At 40.2% G+C, this 16,315-nt stretch overlaps 2 protein-coding genes across 2 annotated transcripts; both read right to left on the reverse strand.

Moving 5' to 3' along the window:
* Positions 1 to 2,757: 2,757 nt before the first annotated feature.
* On the reverse strand, positions 2,758 to 8,385 carry LOC134627635 (twinfilin-2). Its single transcript, XM_063473902.1, has 9 exons — positions 8,095 to 8,385; positions 5,687 to 5,865; positions 5,011 to 5,106; positions 4,806 to 4,910; positions 4,653 to 4,667; positions 4,343 to 4,468; positions 4,103 to 4,253; positions 3,713 to 3,834; positions 2,758 to 3,318 (listed from the first exon to the last, which is right to left on the reverse strand). The coding sequence occupies exons 1-9, from the start codon at positions 8,189 to 8,191 to the stop codon at positions 3,151 to 3,153; spliced, it is 1,059 nt and encodes a 352-aa protein (XP_063329972.1). The 5' UTR covers positions 8,192 to 8,385; the 3' UTR covers positions 2,758 to 3,150.
* A 1,750-nt stretch (positions 8,386 to 10,135) lies between these two features.
* wdr82 (WD repeat domain 82) lies at positions 10,136 to 16,270 on the reverse strand. The gene is made up of 9 exons (XM_063473903.1): positions 15,891 to 16,270; positions 15,160 to 15,257; positions 14,594 to 14,660; positions 14,398 to 14,497; positions 14,154 to 14,270; positions 13,909 to 14,064; positions 13,703 to 13,772; positions 10,564 to 10,706; positions 10,136 to 10,334 (listed from the first exon to the last, which is right to left on the reverse strand). The coding sequence occupies exons 1-9, from the start codon at positions 16,049 to 16,051 to the stop codon at positions 10,305 to 10,307; spliced, it is 942 nt and encodes a 313-aa protein (XP_063329973.1). The 5' UTR covers positions 16,052 to 16,270; the 3' UTR covers positions 10,136 to 10,304.
* Positions 16,271 to 16,315: the final 45 nt, after the last annotated feature.

The raw sequence follows: 16,315 nt of genomic DNA on the forward strand, positions 1-16,315 counted from the left end.
TTTATGCTTCTCTTCAGTTGCACTACACTAAGTGATAATAAAATATTTCAAAGTTACAGTCCTCTTTATCTTCAAGCTACTCGAAGTCAGATGGGTTCACGTGTTGTTTCGGCCTATCCATCTTCGACCCGCAGAGAATATTATTGCACATCTTCTGTAACACCGCACCTACACCTACTAAAAATCTCTTCATTTATTTATTTTAAACAGAAATTACTTATTTTCTTTCCAATGTTTTTTAAAAAATAAAGACAAAACACATACATGTGTTTCTTAAATGCCCCAGCCTTTGTTTGGCACGTTTGTCATGTTTCAGGTCCACACTGACATATATTGCCCTTTTTATACTGCAATAAAATTAATAGTCTGCCAGTAAGCATCAATAAATCTGATAGTCTAGGGCTACACTGCCTAATAAATCAGCTCTGTGTACTCGTTGTCTGTGCTGTGCAGTATTGTCATAAATTTGCATTGCCACCTGTTCACAAATGTATTCATTTTAAGAATTTCCAGCTGTAAATGACCTCTTAATTTTCACATTCCAGGACAAACATGCTTATCAGCAATAGCTCCAAAACCAATGCCCTACGCCAATCGCATATGTGTGTATGGAATATAATTTTCCTGTTTGAGCAAAGCTCAGATCCTTAATATGAAGTAATATCAGGCCATAAAAATGTTATCTGACTACACACATTGTCACAATGCACAAGCACTGAAATGTGCTTGATGTGGAAAATATCCCAGTGACCTTTATAGTATCCTATCCTCATGAGACCCCAGCTCTGGTTTGGTTTGCATTTTCAATATATCCCAGCTATTTGGGATATAAAAAAAGAAAAAAACCTAAGCATCATTATTTTTGAAAGTATGTCCTCATAATTAAGTCAGCACCATTTAACTAAGTTTAAAAGACTTTATTGAGCAGAATGAAGTGTAAGGTGCAAAAAGCCTGCATTTAATGCCTCCATATGACAATGAAGGATCTCAGGAGCATACATGACTCATGCAGGTGTGTAAAAGCAAGATACTTCAGTGTAGTTTGTTAAAGTTGAGCTCCTTTTTCTTCCACATTCAGTTCCATTAAACGTGATTGTTTAGCCTTGCATTCTGAAAAGAAAACTGATAACTTCCCTCATTTCTTAAATTTTCACAGCTATTGACTGATTTATTGATCGCATAATCCTGTCAGCTCTAATTGTAAAACATCTTTTCACAAAAAACATAAAATTTCACAAGTTCCTTACATGTTTTTTTGGTGAAAATCTTTATTTTTAAAAGAACTACGACTGCCACGTAAGTGCAATCAAATAAAAAGCACTGTATTCCCCCTCTGGGATGTGGTGGGCTAAAAGTTGAAAGTACCCAAACTTTGTACTGCAGTCCATTGTTTGAGTAAATGTACTTGGTTATACTTCCACCACTAGAAAACACGGCGCATACCCAGAACTTGCAATGATTTAGTAGGTGAGTGATGTCTCGGAAACAATGAATAACTGTTGTCCTGCGCTCAACTGAAGAAAAGAAGGCTCAAAAGGATTCTGAGAAAAGCTTTGCCTGGAATCGGCAACATAAATTCATCCGTGCTGCGTTGGGAGAAAAAAAAAACCTTGAGCATCCACATTTGTTCAGAGAAACAGTCCTGAAAAGAACTGCTGGCAGGCGCTGACTAGAGAAATTGTTTGCTTTTTTTTTCTTTTTTCTTTTAACTGTTTGATTTAGTAGATTTAACTGACCAAAGCTGTGAAATTGTTCCTCTGGCATTATTTTTGTGGATTTTTCTTTCTTTCTCCAAATAAATGTGATAATGTGTTACATTGGAGAAAACACAAGGTTGGCTTCATTAAAACTAAATCATGTCCATGAATATGCTGATGCAATGTTTAAAAGACATTAGCAGTGCCTTGGTGCAGGTAAGTGGGATGGCAATGAGAGGTTGGTCGGTCAGTCCGCCCAGCGCTTCAATCCAGGCTGAAGAACCTTAACGTCTGCTGGACTTTTTCCTCCTGCGACACCACGACGCTGGCTTTTGGGAATTTGTCTAAAATGCATGAACAGTTTGGAGTGTGGCAAGTCAGCGTTCCTTTAAGTATCTTTAGTCTCAAAGTTTTTTTATTGCTACAAAAACTAATGACATTTTCCTCAGCTGTAGTTAATTATTTGCAAGATTGCCCTAAATAAGCATTACACACACACACCTGTTAAACAGCAGCACCCTTTGCTTGTAAGTCATGCTGATGCTCATGGTAGTGAAAGTATGATCAAAGGCACTACATCTACTAATTAGGGTAAATTCTGTTACTAGAAAACTTGACCTATATTAGAATAGCCATTCCACTCAGGAGTAACAATGTAGCAATATAAACAATGTAATAAATGGGATAAAGTAGCATTGTGTTTTGTGGAATCGTGTGGAAGACACAGTGGAGGAGGATTATGAAGAAAAGCTTACGGTTTCTTCATAATCCTCAGGCTGATTCTTCAGCTGAGGCGACTGCAGCCATGAAAATGAATCTTTTGACCAAGTCTTCACGGCAGGCCTTGGATGCAGATTTGTATGGTTTGAATCCACAGGCCAGCGCTCAAGCTGAACTGATTTTTATCTAGTTCACGCAACACAGTGAGGTCTTTCAAAAGCCGGAGCTTGACTTCTCTTCAATGAAAAGTGCTGAGTGGAAATACCCTGAAGTGTAAACAATAGCACAGTATAAACAAAATTTTATTTTGAATTTCTTTTCATGTCACTTTTTTTTCTCTTTTTAATTATGACTCTTCTTACAAACACGGTTGATACAAAACTTGTAATGGAGGCAAGATGATGTCTGAAACATTTCCCCATACATTTCTAATTCAGTCCTTTTGTATTATATTGTAAACGGCAGAGTTATTTCATATTATTCAAGAACAGATTTGCTTTAAAAATAAAAATAAAATCACTATCTATCTTTCTGAATGCTCTTTGTCTGTAGTAAACTGATCCAGAGAGGCACATTCAAGATAATTCATCAGAACATTTCCACTAAAAACACATTTTCTGTGTATCACAATTGTTTCAACACACAGACGGTAGGGAAAAGGCATCACTGTGTCCTAATGAGGTGTTAATGGGTCTGGAGGAAGAGAGGGGAAGTCCAGGATCTGCAAACAGAACTAGCTGTCCTGCACGGCCTCTTCTGTCCCCTTAATAAGCCGCTTGTGTCCCCTTTTTCCTGCAGGGCCTCGGGGCTTAGCAAAAGCCTGTTTGTGGGTGTGCTGCTTAGGATGGACCTCATCGTACAGAAAGTCGGCCGTCAGTTCATCTCCGTCGTCAATCTCCAACTGCAAAAAATAGCCCCACCCCCCAAAAAACGGGCTGTATTCAGAAGCTCACTAAAGATATTTCGGCTTGAAGTCTTAGACATTCCATCAATATATGTAGTCAGGACTTCAGAGGCCCCAGAGGTGGTAAAGTCTTATCATCTTAAAGAAAATTACTGCTTCAGTATACTTTATTTTTTAACAGTTATGAGATAATTCAGCTGAATAAATCCTAAATCCTGCATGTATGTGTACCAGTGAGATTTAAAATGAAGTAAACATGCTGAATCTAAAACCACCAGACTCAAAAACAATGATCACGATGACATGATCTCAGCAGTAGCTACAACCCATTATGAAACAATGTTATCTAATATACCAACCCACCATCCCCATATCTATCCATCTGTTATACCTTTTTAGCGATTTCCAAATGGTAATCTTTCTCCACTTCCTCTAATAGTCTGCTCTTGCAGCTGGAGTACAGCATCCGCTCCTTAATGCTGCAGCTGTAGCCTGGCATGGAATATATGAACACTGGAGACAGGGAAACGTTATGAGAGTTAATAAATACACATTTAAGATTCATTAAAGTGTATACTTTAGCCTCCACAAATAGAATCGGTATTTGGTCGCACTGCTCACAGTCTTTGTACACAGTGTAGCTTTGTTTTAAATCTTAGTATTAAAAGCTTTCAATAAATATCCACAATAAATGTGGTGTCAGTGCCAGTAAGTGTACAGTTGTCTTTCCACAGAAACAAAATGCAGGAGGATTATCAGAGTGCAAGGATCAGTATCATACCGACAGATTCCAGGTAGTCCCCTTCGTGGGAGTGTTTGTAAAGGAAGAAGTGGTATCTGGGAGTGTCTCTGGGAACTCTGCAGGGCAAATCTCGAGTTTCTGTCGGGTTAGAGTGGACCAGCTCAATTGTCTCCTTCTCTACATCCAGCCTCTGAAACACAGCGAACAAATGCATGCTAAAAGACCACTCCTCATATTAGTTTTTAAGGAACTCTGAAATATGAGCTAAAGTTGGCTCACCAGCTGCACGTAGTTGATGCGTTTTTGGGCGAGCTGCTGTAGGGCTCTTTTGGCTGCATCCTTTAAGGGAAACGCGAGGCCCTGAAGAGTCTGGTGCTTACTCTCAACACTGATCTCTGTCGTCACCTGCAGAGGGCAGCAAGCAGAGGGGCATCTGTGTTTTCAAGCTTCTGGAAAAAAAATTCTCAAAGTGTTCAATATGTTCAATAGCAACACTTTTTGTGGCTGCAGGACTTTTGCAAAAAAGGATAAGTTGGTATGACCACTGGTTCACATTCATTCAGTATTACAGCAGAGTTCATCCACATACCTGTTTAACCTGGCCCTGAAAAGACAACGACAACAGTTATAAGTTCAATGTATGAAACAACCAGTCTGTAGCTCATGTTTCAGAAGAAGCAGCTCACATGCAAAGCTGCGTTGCAATGACGACAGTACGCCTGAAAGCATGTTGACCTTTTACCTCTGTAATTTTGATCCTCTGGAGCTCCTGCTCAGCTAATGTGAGCGGGGCAGGACCTGAGCAGGATGACACATGGTGCTGGTAGCCCAGCAAGCAGATGTCCTCCTAGTGTTGAAAGCACAACAAGCAAGTCTTTTACAGGAAGCTCGAGACAAACGCTGCTAAAACATGTCATCGGAGAGGTATAAATTTAGCTGGTCCTCACTTCAGTTGTGCCAAATAGCTCGTATTTGATGTGGCCACCGCCAAACTCCTTCTTCACTGTGGCTCGCGTGGCAGCATATAACATCTTTTGTTTCACCTGCAGCCGTCAGAGAGGGAAATGAATGTGCCAGCTTTAAAATCTGAAAGTGTGGAGTTTATGTTAAAGAGGTGGGCCCACATAAATAAGCAAGAATGATCACAGACAGCGCAGAGTTAGTTTAATGGAGATGAGGATCTATTCATTTATTGCTAGGATCTCCTAGCACTGAGATAGCCTTTCACAAATTAGGCATCTTTTTTGTAAATAAAGCTTTTTAAAATTGCATTTCATTTTATTAAACTTAGCTGCATTTCATGTTTACTAAAGGCCTAATAGCATGCTTCAAATGTCTATATAGAATTATTCAGGTCATTGGCGTTAATTTTTAGAGGTGGTGGAATAGATCCAAATATCAATAGTATTGATACCAGTGCTGGTATTGATACTAGCATGATAGAATTGATGCATGGTATCGGATCAATATCAAAATTTAAGTTAAAAGGATGTTGTGACCTCTGCTTCAGTCTGTCACTACCCTCTACCGGGAGCAATACATCCTCTCATAAAAGCTCAGCAACGCTGTGTTCACGTGGCTTATTTTTTTTGGCACAGAATAAAGAAACCTGGTATTTCTTACTGGAGACTGGTCTGGAGACCACGAAATAAAGACCCACTCGTAGCCCAGTGCATTCTGGGAGTCTAGGCGGTATAGGATGTAGCAGGGCTCCTGGTCATCGAGGAGAGGAAGCAGAAAGCGATCATAATCCTGGTCCCAGCTCTTCTCTGGCTCTCTGTAGGCCCCCAGCACCAGCTGCTCTGAAAATCCGACCACTACTCATCACATACCTCAGCACGGCCTTCACACAGCACATTCAGACGCTGTAGTCCGCACTCACAGTAAATTTACACAAAGCATTCTTGTTTGTGATTATAAAGCATGAGGGTGAAGTTGACCTCACTTGTTGCTGGCTAATTATTCAGCAGCATGCTACAGCAGAAGGTGCCTCTCTATTTATAGTACATGAGAAACGTTACATCAGACCAAATGTTTACTCTTTCACTACTTTCCAACATTTCTGAAACACAACTCATTTTCAGGTCTGTGCAACAATTGCTTTGCAATTTCTTAGAGATGAATTGCTTCTTACATTTCTAATCACGTCTCTCTCATTTTTAAAGAGCTAGAGCGCTTTTTTTTTATAAACAACTAAAACATGTGAAGAAAGACAGAACTTAAACTGAAAAGATTAATTGTTTGGTCTGTAAAATTTCAGAAATGTGCTCTCTGAAGCCATCCGCTATCACCAGAAAGAGAAAACCGTGAAAAACACGCTCATTATTTCCTTCCTAAGACGGTTAGAATGGTCATATTACAGAAAAGCAACAATTTCGGATACAAAACTTGGATGTGGGAATAATGCAGACTAAATAACTTCATCCTATATAAAGCCACGTGACTATTGTGATTCTGAGAGCCCCAACTGCTGTGGAGAAAGAACGAGAAGAGCAACGCCGTGCTAAAAATATCTCTGGCTTCATTTCTGACTGACACAATGATAGCGGGTTAAATCTGTCCGTTGCAGTGACAAACACTCTGAAACGCACACATTAACCCAAAGTTTGATGTCGCTCAGGGGTGCAGGGGGATTTCCTGACCGTCTCTGGGGGCATGTTGCTATTCTGAGCTGCAAAGCATTCCAGCTCTGCACGCACATATTTTCCATCAGCCAGTCTCTCCCATCTCCCCAGTTCCATATTAGTATAAAACTGCATTTAAACTATCCACTCGTAGGTGGAGGGCCTCTTCTTTTCTAGTCACTGGTTAGACTCCACCACCACTACAGAGGACACAACTGTGTGCCCTCCTGAGGCAGCAGTGATGAAATCAGCTTGAATGATCGTGCTTCTCTTTTTGACATTGGAACAAACATGAGAGGAGACCGATGACATGGTTACTGCAGCAGTGTGCAACCGTGTCACGTCACTCCAAAATAGCACACGGAGTCATACACGGAGCTTTAGTCGGGAAGTAAAACAGGCCTGACGCCCTTCTGCTGAGTCTGTCCATCTGTGTCCCTCCAAATATTCAACGTGATAGGCACAGTCCACAAAGATAGCCCCCCTGAAAAAAAAGGCCCAGAATGCATTCACCTTGAATCAAATTACAGCGTGCCATTGATCAGATACCAAAAACAAGGCGTGAACACATCATGAACATTTCTGTCTGCCTCCATAATCAGCCACCCGGACACCTATTGCCAAACTGACTGTTTCCATAAGCTGCTCAGCTGACACGCTGAGTGACTGCTGTCACACAACAGCTGCCAACAGTCTGCTTTTCCTAGACGTCAGACACGGTGTGTTGCAATTCCCAACTTTGTTTTTTGCTTTCATCCACAGATGACTTGAAGATCTGAGAAACCACCATGAGCTATGAAAAACCCAGAAGGTCGTTAGGAACACATTTACTGCTGATTTCAGGGTAATTCTAAAAGTCCTGCTGAAATGTTTTGAGGCCCGTCGACCCTCCTGGCCTCTAAGAAAAAAAAAGGAGTCCTTTACAGGAAACAAAGTGTAGCTGTTCATAGATGATCAGGGAGATAACCTATGATTAGTGGTCACAAAGGGACGTCAATGATCTAGCCCTCTAGCAATAAGACAAATGATCAACTGCTTACATTTTTCTTTTCATCACTTTCTCCAACTAAAACCATCCTGTGCTTCATCTCAGTTTAGCTGGTTTTCAGACAAACCAGAGCAGTTAAAGGCATCACCTCAGGCTTCAGAATACTGCGATTTACATGTTTAAACATTAAATAGAACTAACAATTTATTTATGAAAGAAGAAGAAATCTTAGTTGCGTCTGTAGCTCAGTTTCAAAGGAGACAAAACGCTTTAACAGAAGATTTTTGGTGTGTTCAAAGAGACACAAAAACTAACACGATGCTTGGTTTAAAATGATTTGATTTAAAATGATAAAATGTCGGTCCTCTTGAGGTTTTTATTTTCGGCATCTCCATTGTACACTGTCCTTGGTCACTCACCGTCTTGGATGCGCACCTTGATGAGGCGCACTGTTCCACCTCTTGCCCTGGCCAAGAACTGCCTCAACTCTGGTGTCACCACAAGTGCAAGAAACATGGCGGGTCAGCGGTGTTTTTCTCCCGCCAGGGGCTGGCTGTAGCAGGATGAAGAAACAGAAGCAGGAGACAGAAGTGGAAGCTCCACAGCACCAGGCCAAAATTATTCAAGTCCAACTAAAAGTCCGGCGTGTACGCGTCCTTCGCTTCAATCGATGAGTACGAGGAGAGAGCTCCTGAAGAAGAGGATCACTGTGCGTCTGGATTTGTTGAGAGTGTGCGACAGTATGAGAAGGGACATTGCTCAAGTAACTAGGACAGTATCATGTGCACAGAGAGAGAGAGAACCTGATCACCTCTCCTAAATTTAGCTCCCACTGAGTAGCTACCGGCCTGTGAACAGCCCACCACACACCAAGACCAAGCAGTGGACCACGAGAGCATGACCTCCAGACCTGATTACCAACTTCTGAATGACTGAAGAAGTTATTTTTACAAAGAAAAACTTAAATATTTACTGCTGCGGGCAAATTATCGGTCACAATGCAGGACTGTGTAGGATGCTGTTGTTTTACCATTAACACATGTGGGAGTGAACCACACCAATGCTATACCTATTACTAGAATTTAACACAAAAACAACAAAATATTATAAACAATTTGAGTTACGGTGTGAAAAACTGCCCATTAATGTCTCAGAAAGTATACACAACAGTTCAGCTTCTTGTTATCAACCTTGACCGTTGGCACAGATTGTGAAAGATGTTTTTGTAGCTCTAAAATACCTGGTCACGCCAACAGCACTCTCCTAGTCTGAGAAACATATTTTAAATCTGACAAGTCGAGGCTAAAAATATCTCCAGCTGTTTGTGCTACATCATGTTACACCTGAAAGTCAATCTCACTAAATCAAAGTCGGGACAGAAAAATAAAAACCCAGCCCTGCACTAGCTCAAATTCTGCCAGTACGTGTGCAAACATCATAAAATACCTCATAAAATATATTGTGTAAAAGAAAAACGATCAAATTCAACTAATTTTCCTTGTGTCTATTTGAACTGTCCTTCTCGACAAATATGCCAAAGAAAACCCTTGTTAAGTGAGTTTAAAGTCATACTTTTGTAAATATATATCTTAATACACTCATCCAGCCATGACTGGTATACCTGCTCAAATGATCATTTACAAAACTTTCTAACGAGCCAGTCAATGCATTTAGGCACATAGACATGGTAAGGACAACCTGGTGCAGATTACAGTGAGCATCAGAATGCATAAGAAAGGTAATTTTAAGAGACGGAGTGTAGTTTTTGTGGTTGTTGGTGGCAGACAGGCTGGTTTTCCCACACAGCCATCTCTAATACAAAACAAACAAAAATGACAATACGCCTCATAGATACTTGAGGTGAAGGACCAGAATGATTTCAGCTGGCAGGACGGCCAACAGTAACTGAAATAATCACTCATTACAACCAAGGTATGCAGAAGAGCATGTCTGAACACACTCCACCTTTAAACCTTGAAGCAAATGGCCTACAGCCATCTGTGTAGAAGACTACACCGGGACAGACTGCGAAATATTTCTTGTTGCTCAAGGCTCCTGGTAGTGCCCCTCCACCACAGCCCAATTAAGTATTGCTGCTACACAATGTCCACCCCTTTGTGACCATATCTTACGATAGCTGCCTCCATGATTATAACACACCGCGTCACAAAGCTCAGATCATCTCAAACTGGTTTAAACTGGCCTCCACACCTTTAGGATGTGGTGCAGACAAATGTGCTCCAACTGTGTGACGCCGTCTTTTTAATATGAACCCAAATCTCTGGTGATACTGTTTTCAGCACCTTGTTGAATTGATGCAATAAAGAATTAAGGTAGCTCTGAAGGCAAGAAGGGGCTCCAACCCGGTAATACCTAATAAAGTAGGCAGTGATTGTGGAACCCTCCCATTCTAAAAATCCAACTCATTTAAAAATCACAGACACAAAAACCAACTTCTTAGAAACTCTTTAATGTTAAATAGAAAAACATTTATAAAAAAAAAAGAATGCACAACTGATCATTTCTGTAAAGTCATTATTTACAAATTTCATCTGATTTTTCACACTTCCTCTGAGGTCCATACGGAGCTGACTGCGATGACCCCTGCTGGTTACTCTGCTTCCCGACATCATTCATCAATGGTGGGGAGCCAGAATGCCTGAAAGATTAAATATGAACAATTCTGGTTACATTTCATCAATATGAAGCCGTTTGTGTGCCAGCAGTACAAAAGAATAAACAGGCTTTTTTTTTTTTTTTCCTTTTAAATAAATGGATACTGGTAACTATCCCACAGTTCAACCTCAGTATAAAAATTAAGACCTAGCAGAGCTACATTCTCTGGGCTGTTGTCTTTAAACTAAGCCCACATTGCTGCTTCCACTGACCATGTTAGAGCATGCGCTTGCAAACGTCATGAACTTCGGATTGAACTGCAGGCAGGTAATCGGTCCCGTGTGCTTCCCGTCTAACAAAGCCACCTTCATTCCACTCTCGGCGTTCCACACGTGGATCTTTCCGTCCTCTGAGCCTGAAACAGGTGTGCAGAAATGTGACAAATGTTCAGCCTGTCTCCTTTGATCTCACACTGTTTTATCAATTGTCTTAATTTCATTTAAGGTGGATTTTAGTGCAAAATCAAATCTCATTTCTGTTCTGCTAGTCCTGAGTGAGATCAGTATAGAATCTACACTTTTGGTTATGGTGTTAGTGTTTATATTAGTGCCCCACCACCACCACCTTGAAGTCTGTTGATTGTGAATATCACAGGTAATTATTTCCTTCCTGATCAATTAATCTTTCATGATGATCCTCCTTAGCAATGACAAGCCTGTAATTGACAAACTGCCCAATTATTGATACACAATTTTTACATTTACCTACAATGTCTGGTCTCAAAACATTATTAAATACTGTACTGTAATAGTTAAAGGGTTGTATTTGATTGTTTTATTATTGACTGACGTACTGTGAACTTAACTCTGCCTTTTTTCCCCTTTTTTCCTTTAAAGGGGGAGGATCCTTATTGCACGCACACATATCTGTTTGGTGTCACAAACACCCCCAATCACCTATTCACAAGCATATTTAAACAAAACAAAACAACCCAATTTGCATACTACTCTGAATCAGGAACTCTCCGAACCAGTGCTCGTCAGAGTACAAACAGTGTGACGCCACTGACTAGCCAATCGGTGACATGAAGTCTGTTGTTTTCATTTTCGGATCGCTTGGAACCCCGAGTAGGTACTAAAAAAGTAGCTGGAACCAGGTACTATGACCTAATTGGAAACCCTAAAAACCTCGCCGAGCTGACCCGAGTAGGTACTAATGGAAAAAGGCTATAGCAAGCTCAATTTCTACCACTTTGGGTCCGTTGAATTCACTCTGTAGTGCTCACTCTTGCTGAGAGAGGATCTATGAACTCCAGCATTAACTCCTGGTCCCGGCTGACCAGCTGGGTGGCTGATCGGTGGGTTTCCAGGCTTGGCATAAAGCGTGATGATCTCGCTATGCAAATGGCGACTTAATAGATAACGGACTTCTTGTAATGGCAAGGGCTGACAGACTGACCACTTCCTGATCGGAGTTACCCCAGTAGACAGACAATTTGTTTATTTCCAAACAACTAAATAAAATAAAGAAACCAGATGCATCAATGAGATTGATATCAGACATACACAAACTCATGATGCTGTATATTATATATTAATGTTTTAAGTCCAAGAGTGAGTAGGTAAAAGTTTAACAGTCAAGGTCGGTTCATCAAACATATTTTCACTGTGTTTTAATTTATCGCCCTACTCGTCCTGCTGGTGCGTTTCTCTCTGGTTTTATACTTTTTATCTTTAATTATTAAAGATTTAAAGAGAGAGAAACTTGAGGTCCTGAGCTGTGTCACAGGATGACTAACTGTAACACAGCTTCTAACTCTATCCATTACTAATGCTTAATTTCATTCAACATGTCTCTGGTCCCCCCCACACAAAAGGCCACACCTTGGATGTTGTTTTCTCTCTTGGCCTTAATATCAGTAATTTATGTGTTAATGATATTCATTTGAGTGTTTATTGCTGTGCATTTTTCAACCTTAGTTTTCCTTTGGACCCATCACCAGTTAAATGTAGAATCATAAAGCCAGTTATTACTCAGGATGTTGCTCAGAAGTTCTGTGATTTGTTTAATCCATCTTTGCTGAGGGACTGCCCTGATGTTGATGTTGCTACATGTTTTAATAATCATTGCTCATTTACTCTTAACGTAGTAGCACCAATAAAATCTGCCTTCATACCACTAACAAAACTTACTTCAAGGATAAATGAATCAATTCGTAAATCCAAAAGAAACTGTCGTAAGGTAGAACGCCTGTGGAAATCCACTAACCTCGAGGTTCACAGGCTCCACCTAAGAAAACTTTGGCTGGAATATTTTCCTAATCTTATTTCTTCATATAAGAAAAATTCTAAGGTCCTGTTTGAAACAAAAAACTCTTGTTTTTCCTGTGATCCCCACGATACCTGTGTCCTCTAAAGCTGACAGTAATTACTTTTTCAATTTTTTTATGATTAAACCCAATGTCAGAGCAAGCAGATCAATCACCAACATGACTCAGCAACAGTGAATGCAAGCAGAAGTAAAAATGTAAAACTTGCGATCTTAACTGTCACTGTTGTGTATCTGTGACTCACTAAATAAGCTATCTGCAGACCACTGACTAGATACCATCCATGAAAGTGCTGTGGTGGTATTTTTAAGTGGAAATGCACCACGCACCGTGCAGTGCTGCTTGTCATGCACGAATGGCTCTACCTTGCCAGGGCACAACACCTGCTTTTCCTCACTTTTCCTAGAACCTCGAGAGTGAAGTCACTCCCAGCTATGACATCTGACTTTCGAGGTAAATAGAATGCAACGTCAGCTTTGGGTGTGTGCTGATATTGCGATAGTGTGATTATGACATCAAGGATTTTTTCCCAGTTGTAAAAGAGTGGATTACTACAGTAATAAAGGCACTATTAAATAAAACGTGTTATATATGTTTTTTGTACACAGGTGTCTCTCTATTAAAAATAAGTTGCCCCATCTATTTGTAATAATAATTCCAGCTGCAAAAAAACAAAAACAAACAAGCTTTTATTATGGTGTTAAGTATTCAAGGCAATGAGTGATAAACTGCATGTCGTAAAGGTTATTCGATTAGTTTACGCAATTCAGTATTCTACTAATTCTACAAATACATATGCAATAAGGTTAAAAACTGTTAATACTAAAAGTACTTACAATAAGAAAAGAAAAGAAAAAAAATCAAGCTTGCACTGGTGCAACCTGTTAGTAAATCTGGCCTTCCAAATGTAGAATGTGTGCCATGTATCGTTAACAGAATTCAGGGGTATGTTTCTGTACATCTGTTAATTTGCTTATTTGCACGCTACTTACATATAAATCAAACTAACAAATAAATGCATTAAAAGATTTTATTCTAAACACTAAGGCAACAGCAAGACAGAAGCGGTCATCTTAACTTACCTATCATAACAAACTGAGAATCAGGAGTGAATGAAGCCTCCAGTGTTACACCTTTACTGTTGTTGTAACCCTGAGTGTACATGAACAGTATATTCAGTTATACATGTCCAATCCATTTTACTGGATTGGTTTTTATTTTTCATATTTAAACACTTGAGCTTTATTTTATCCAGTAAATTTCTGTGTTGTAATAACTTGTCTCTTACCCCAAAGGAGTGAAGCACAGCACCCTTAAAAGCATCTAAGATGCGCAGAGCTCCACCATTAGTAGAGAGAAGAATGAGCTTTCCATCATTGCTAAACTTCAGTCCTGTCCACTCACATGTTCGATCATACTGAAGCTTAAAGGTTGCAAATGGACCCTGTGGATGATAGGTGACTACTCAGTACTTTTCCCCCAATAAAAACCAAAACCAAAAAAAAACGTATCTAATGAATTAATGCCTCTTACCTTATCAAACGACCGCAAATCATAAAGTTTAACCATTTCTGAATTTATTCCAGCAGCAAAAATCAGACCCTCTGGGTCAAATGAGCAAACTGGCTTCCCCTGCAGGTGCATCAGACCCTGAAATTTCAAGGTGACATGATAAAGCCAGTGTCAGTTATACAGCTCTTCTCCAATATAAAACAATAGGTTGCATACAAGTACAACAACATTTGGAGCTCACCTAACTACAACCAAATGTACTCACCTGACAGTTGGGTGATCGCAGATCCCACAGTCTGATTGTTTTATCTAATGAGCCAGAAATAAATGTGTCATCCACAGGAGACATGGAGAGAGATGTCACTCTGGTCACAAAACAAACAAGAAAGAAAAAAAAATTACAACAGGGTAACCTTGAATGTAACACTGCAATTCAAACCAAAATAAAATCCAGTTCTCACCTTTTGTTATGCCCCGGAAAGTAGCGGATATATTTGTTGTCATGAAGGGACAAGTACCGTATAGTGTCTTGGAGAAAAAGAGAAACACAATCAAAAAAGGAGGAAGCCCACAGCCAAGTTAATACATTAAACAAGACAGCAAGAGCAAACAGCAAAAACCAAAACATGTTGTCTTCCACGCGTGAAGTTTATTACAGGTCGATCTGATGAGGAGACTCAACCGTGGGCAAGGCAGTCACTTGTACAGTTAGCTCCTGTATTGGGCAGAATCACAGACCCTCAAACTGTACAAACAACTACCTCAGACCAAAGTGAGCAGTCAATCCAGCAGTCATCCACTGGCATGCAGCAGCCTGTCCACGCCAACCATCGAAACACATATCACCTTACCTTAAATGTGATAGCTTAAATGTTAAATGCACAACAAACATGCCTCCTTGTTTACTCCTACACTGCTGTTGTTATTATTTTTGACCATGTGAGAAAACTTATTACATAAAAAACCCCTCAATCCTACTACACTACCAAGCAAAAACTACAAAAAAAACACTTGTGCATCAACATACCATCGATTTTGTTGGAACTGTAGACCACAGTGTTTGCAGCATGTGTGTACCTGATCAGATCCACGCCATACTTTTTACTGTAGAGAGTCCTCTTGGGTCTGCAAACAAACAAACAACCATATGGACTTTTAAAATAACCCCTTCGCCAGTGAAGAAACACACCAAAAACATTTCATTAAAACTGAGCATTGAGCTCTTCATCTGAAGTGTTTATGTACTGCATCAATTTAAGACAAAATAACTTTACTGTCTCCCGTAGGAGAAAATATGGGATGAATCAACTGCTGCACGAAACCCTCCCAAAAAAACACCAACAAAAAGAAAGACAACGCAGTAAAAGGGCACACAGTCCCTAGCAATGAAGGATTTCTCTGTCATTCAGTCATGAGCTTTTACATTTATCGGTGATTATATTTATATAAGCGGACCCTGTAAATCCTACCAGAGTTCATCAACACAAACCCATCAAATACACACATACTGAGAACAGTCCTTTCAACGTTAAGAGTTTGGTTCGAGCAATGTGACTATATATTTATTTGCTAATATAGTGCATAACTGCAGACATTAAATCTAACAGATTTATTGTTAATTTGATGTTGCTTGCACTCGGACAATTTTACGCTGAGCATTAACGCAGTGCAGTACAGGCCTCGCTAGCTAGCATACAGCTAACGTCAAAAAACAGCAAAGTAAAAAAATAACAAAAAATACGGAGAACTCGCTCTTACTTTCCCTCCTGGCAGTCATACAAGACTAGCGAGTCATCGTCGCTGCTGGAAATAATCGTTTCTCCATTCGAGCTGAAGTCGAAGCAATTAATTTTGTCTGTGTTTTCGCGAAACACTTTAGCAACCCTGAAGCTCCGCAGCACATTGTCCGTTAGCTTCATGATGGCCTGTCTGTGTCTGAGGGTAAGCGCGCCCTCGTTTTGATTTAAACCGAATCACTAGTGCCACTTATGTAATCTTTACAAATATATGAGCTGCGGAGATGTGAAAGGGGTCTTCTTTTTTTTTCCTTAAAGAAGGATAGTTCAAACACAGCGACAAAATCCCGCCTGGGATACTTCTCTGTCCTCGGCGGAGAGGAGGAGGAGGGAAAAGCGCCGCCTTCGCCACGTCAGTGACGCGCATATATATTCGTCACCTGACAA

This window comes from Pelmatolapia mariae, linkage group LG5 (assembly GCF_036321145.2).
Source record: "Pelmatolapia mariae isolate MD_Pm_ZW linkage group LG5, Pm_UMD_F_2, whole genome shotgun sequence".
Lineage (NCBI taxonomy): Eukaryota > Metazoa > Chordata > Actinopteri > Cichliformes > Cichlidae > Pelmatolapia > Pelmatolapia mariae.

Bases quoted from the DNA above. Each gene is read 5' to 3' on its own strand.
- LOC134627635 (XM_063473902.1), bottom strand. From the start codon at position 8,191: ATGTTTCTTGCACTTGTGGTGACACCAGAGTTGAGGCAGTTCTTGGCC. The intron at 5,107-5,686 runs GTAAGAAATACC...TGACGGCTGCAG, and splicing joins GGTCTCCAGACCAGTCTCCA to GTGAAACAAAAGATGTTATA. The intron at 4,911-5,010 runs GTGAGGACCAGC...TTTCAACACTAG, and splicing joins AGCTATTTGGCACAACTGAA to GAGGACATCTGCTTGCTGGG.
- wdr82 (XM_063473903.1), bottom strand. From the start codon at position 16,051: ATGAAGCTAACGGACAATGTGCTGCGGAGCTTCAGGGTTGCTAAAGTG. The intron at 14,065-14,153 runs GTAAGAGGCATT...TATCATCCACAG, and splicing joins ATTTGCGGTCGTTTGATAAG to GGTCCATTTGCAACCTTTAA. The intron at 10,707-13,702 runs GTAAGTTAAGAT...CACCTGTTTCAG, and splicing joins TTCTCAGTTTGTTATGATAG to GCTCAGAGGACGGAAAGATC.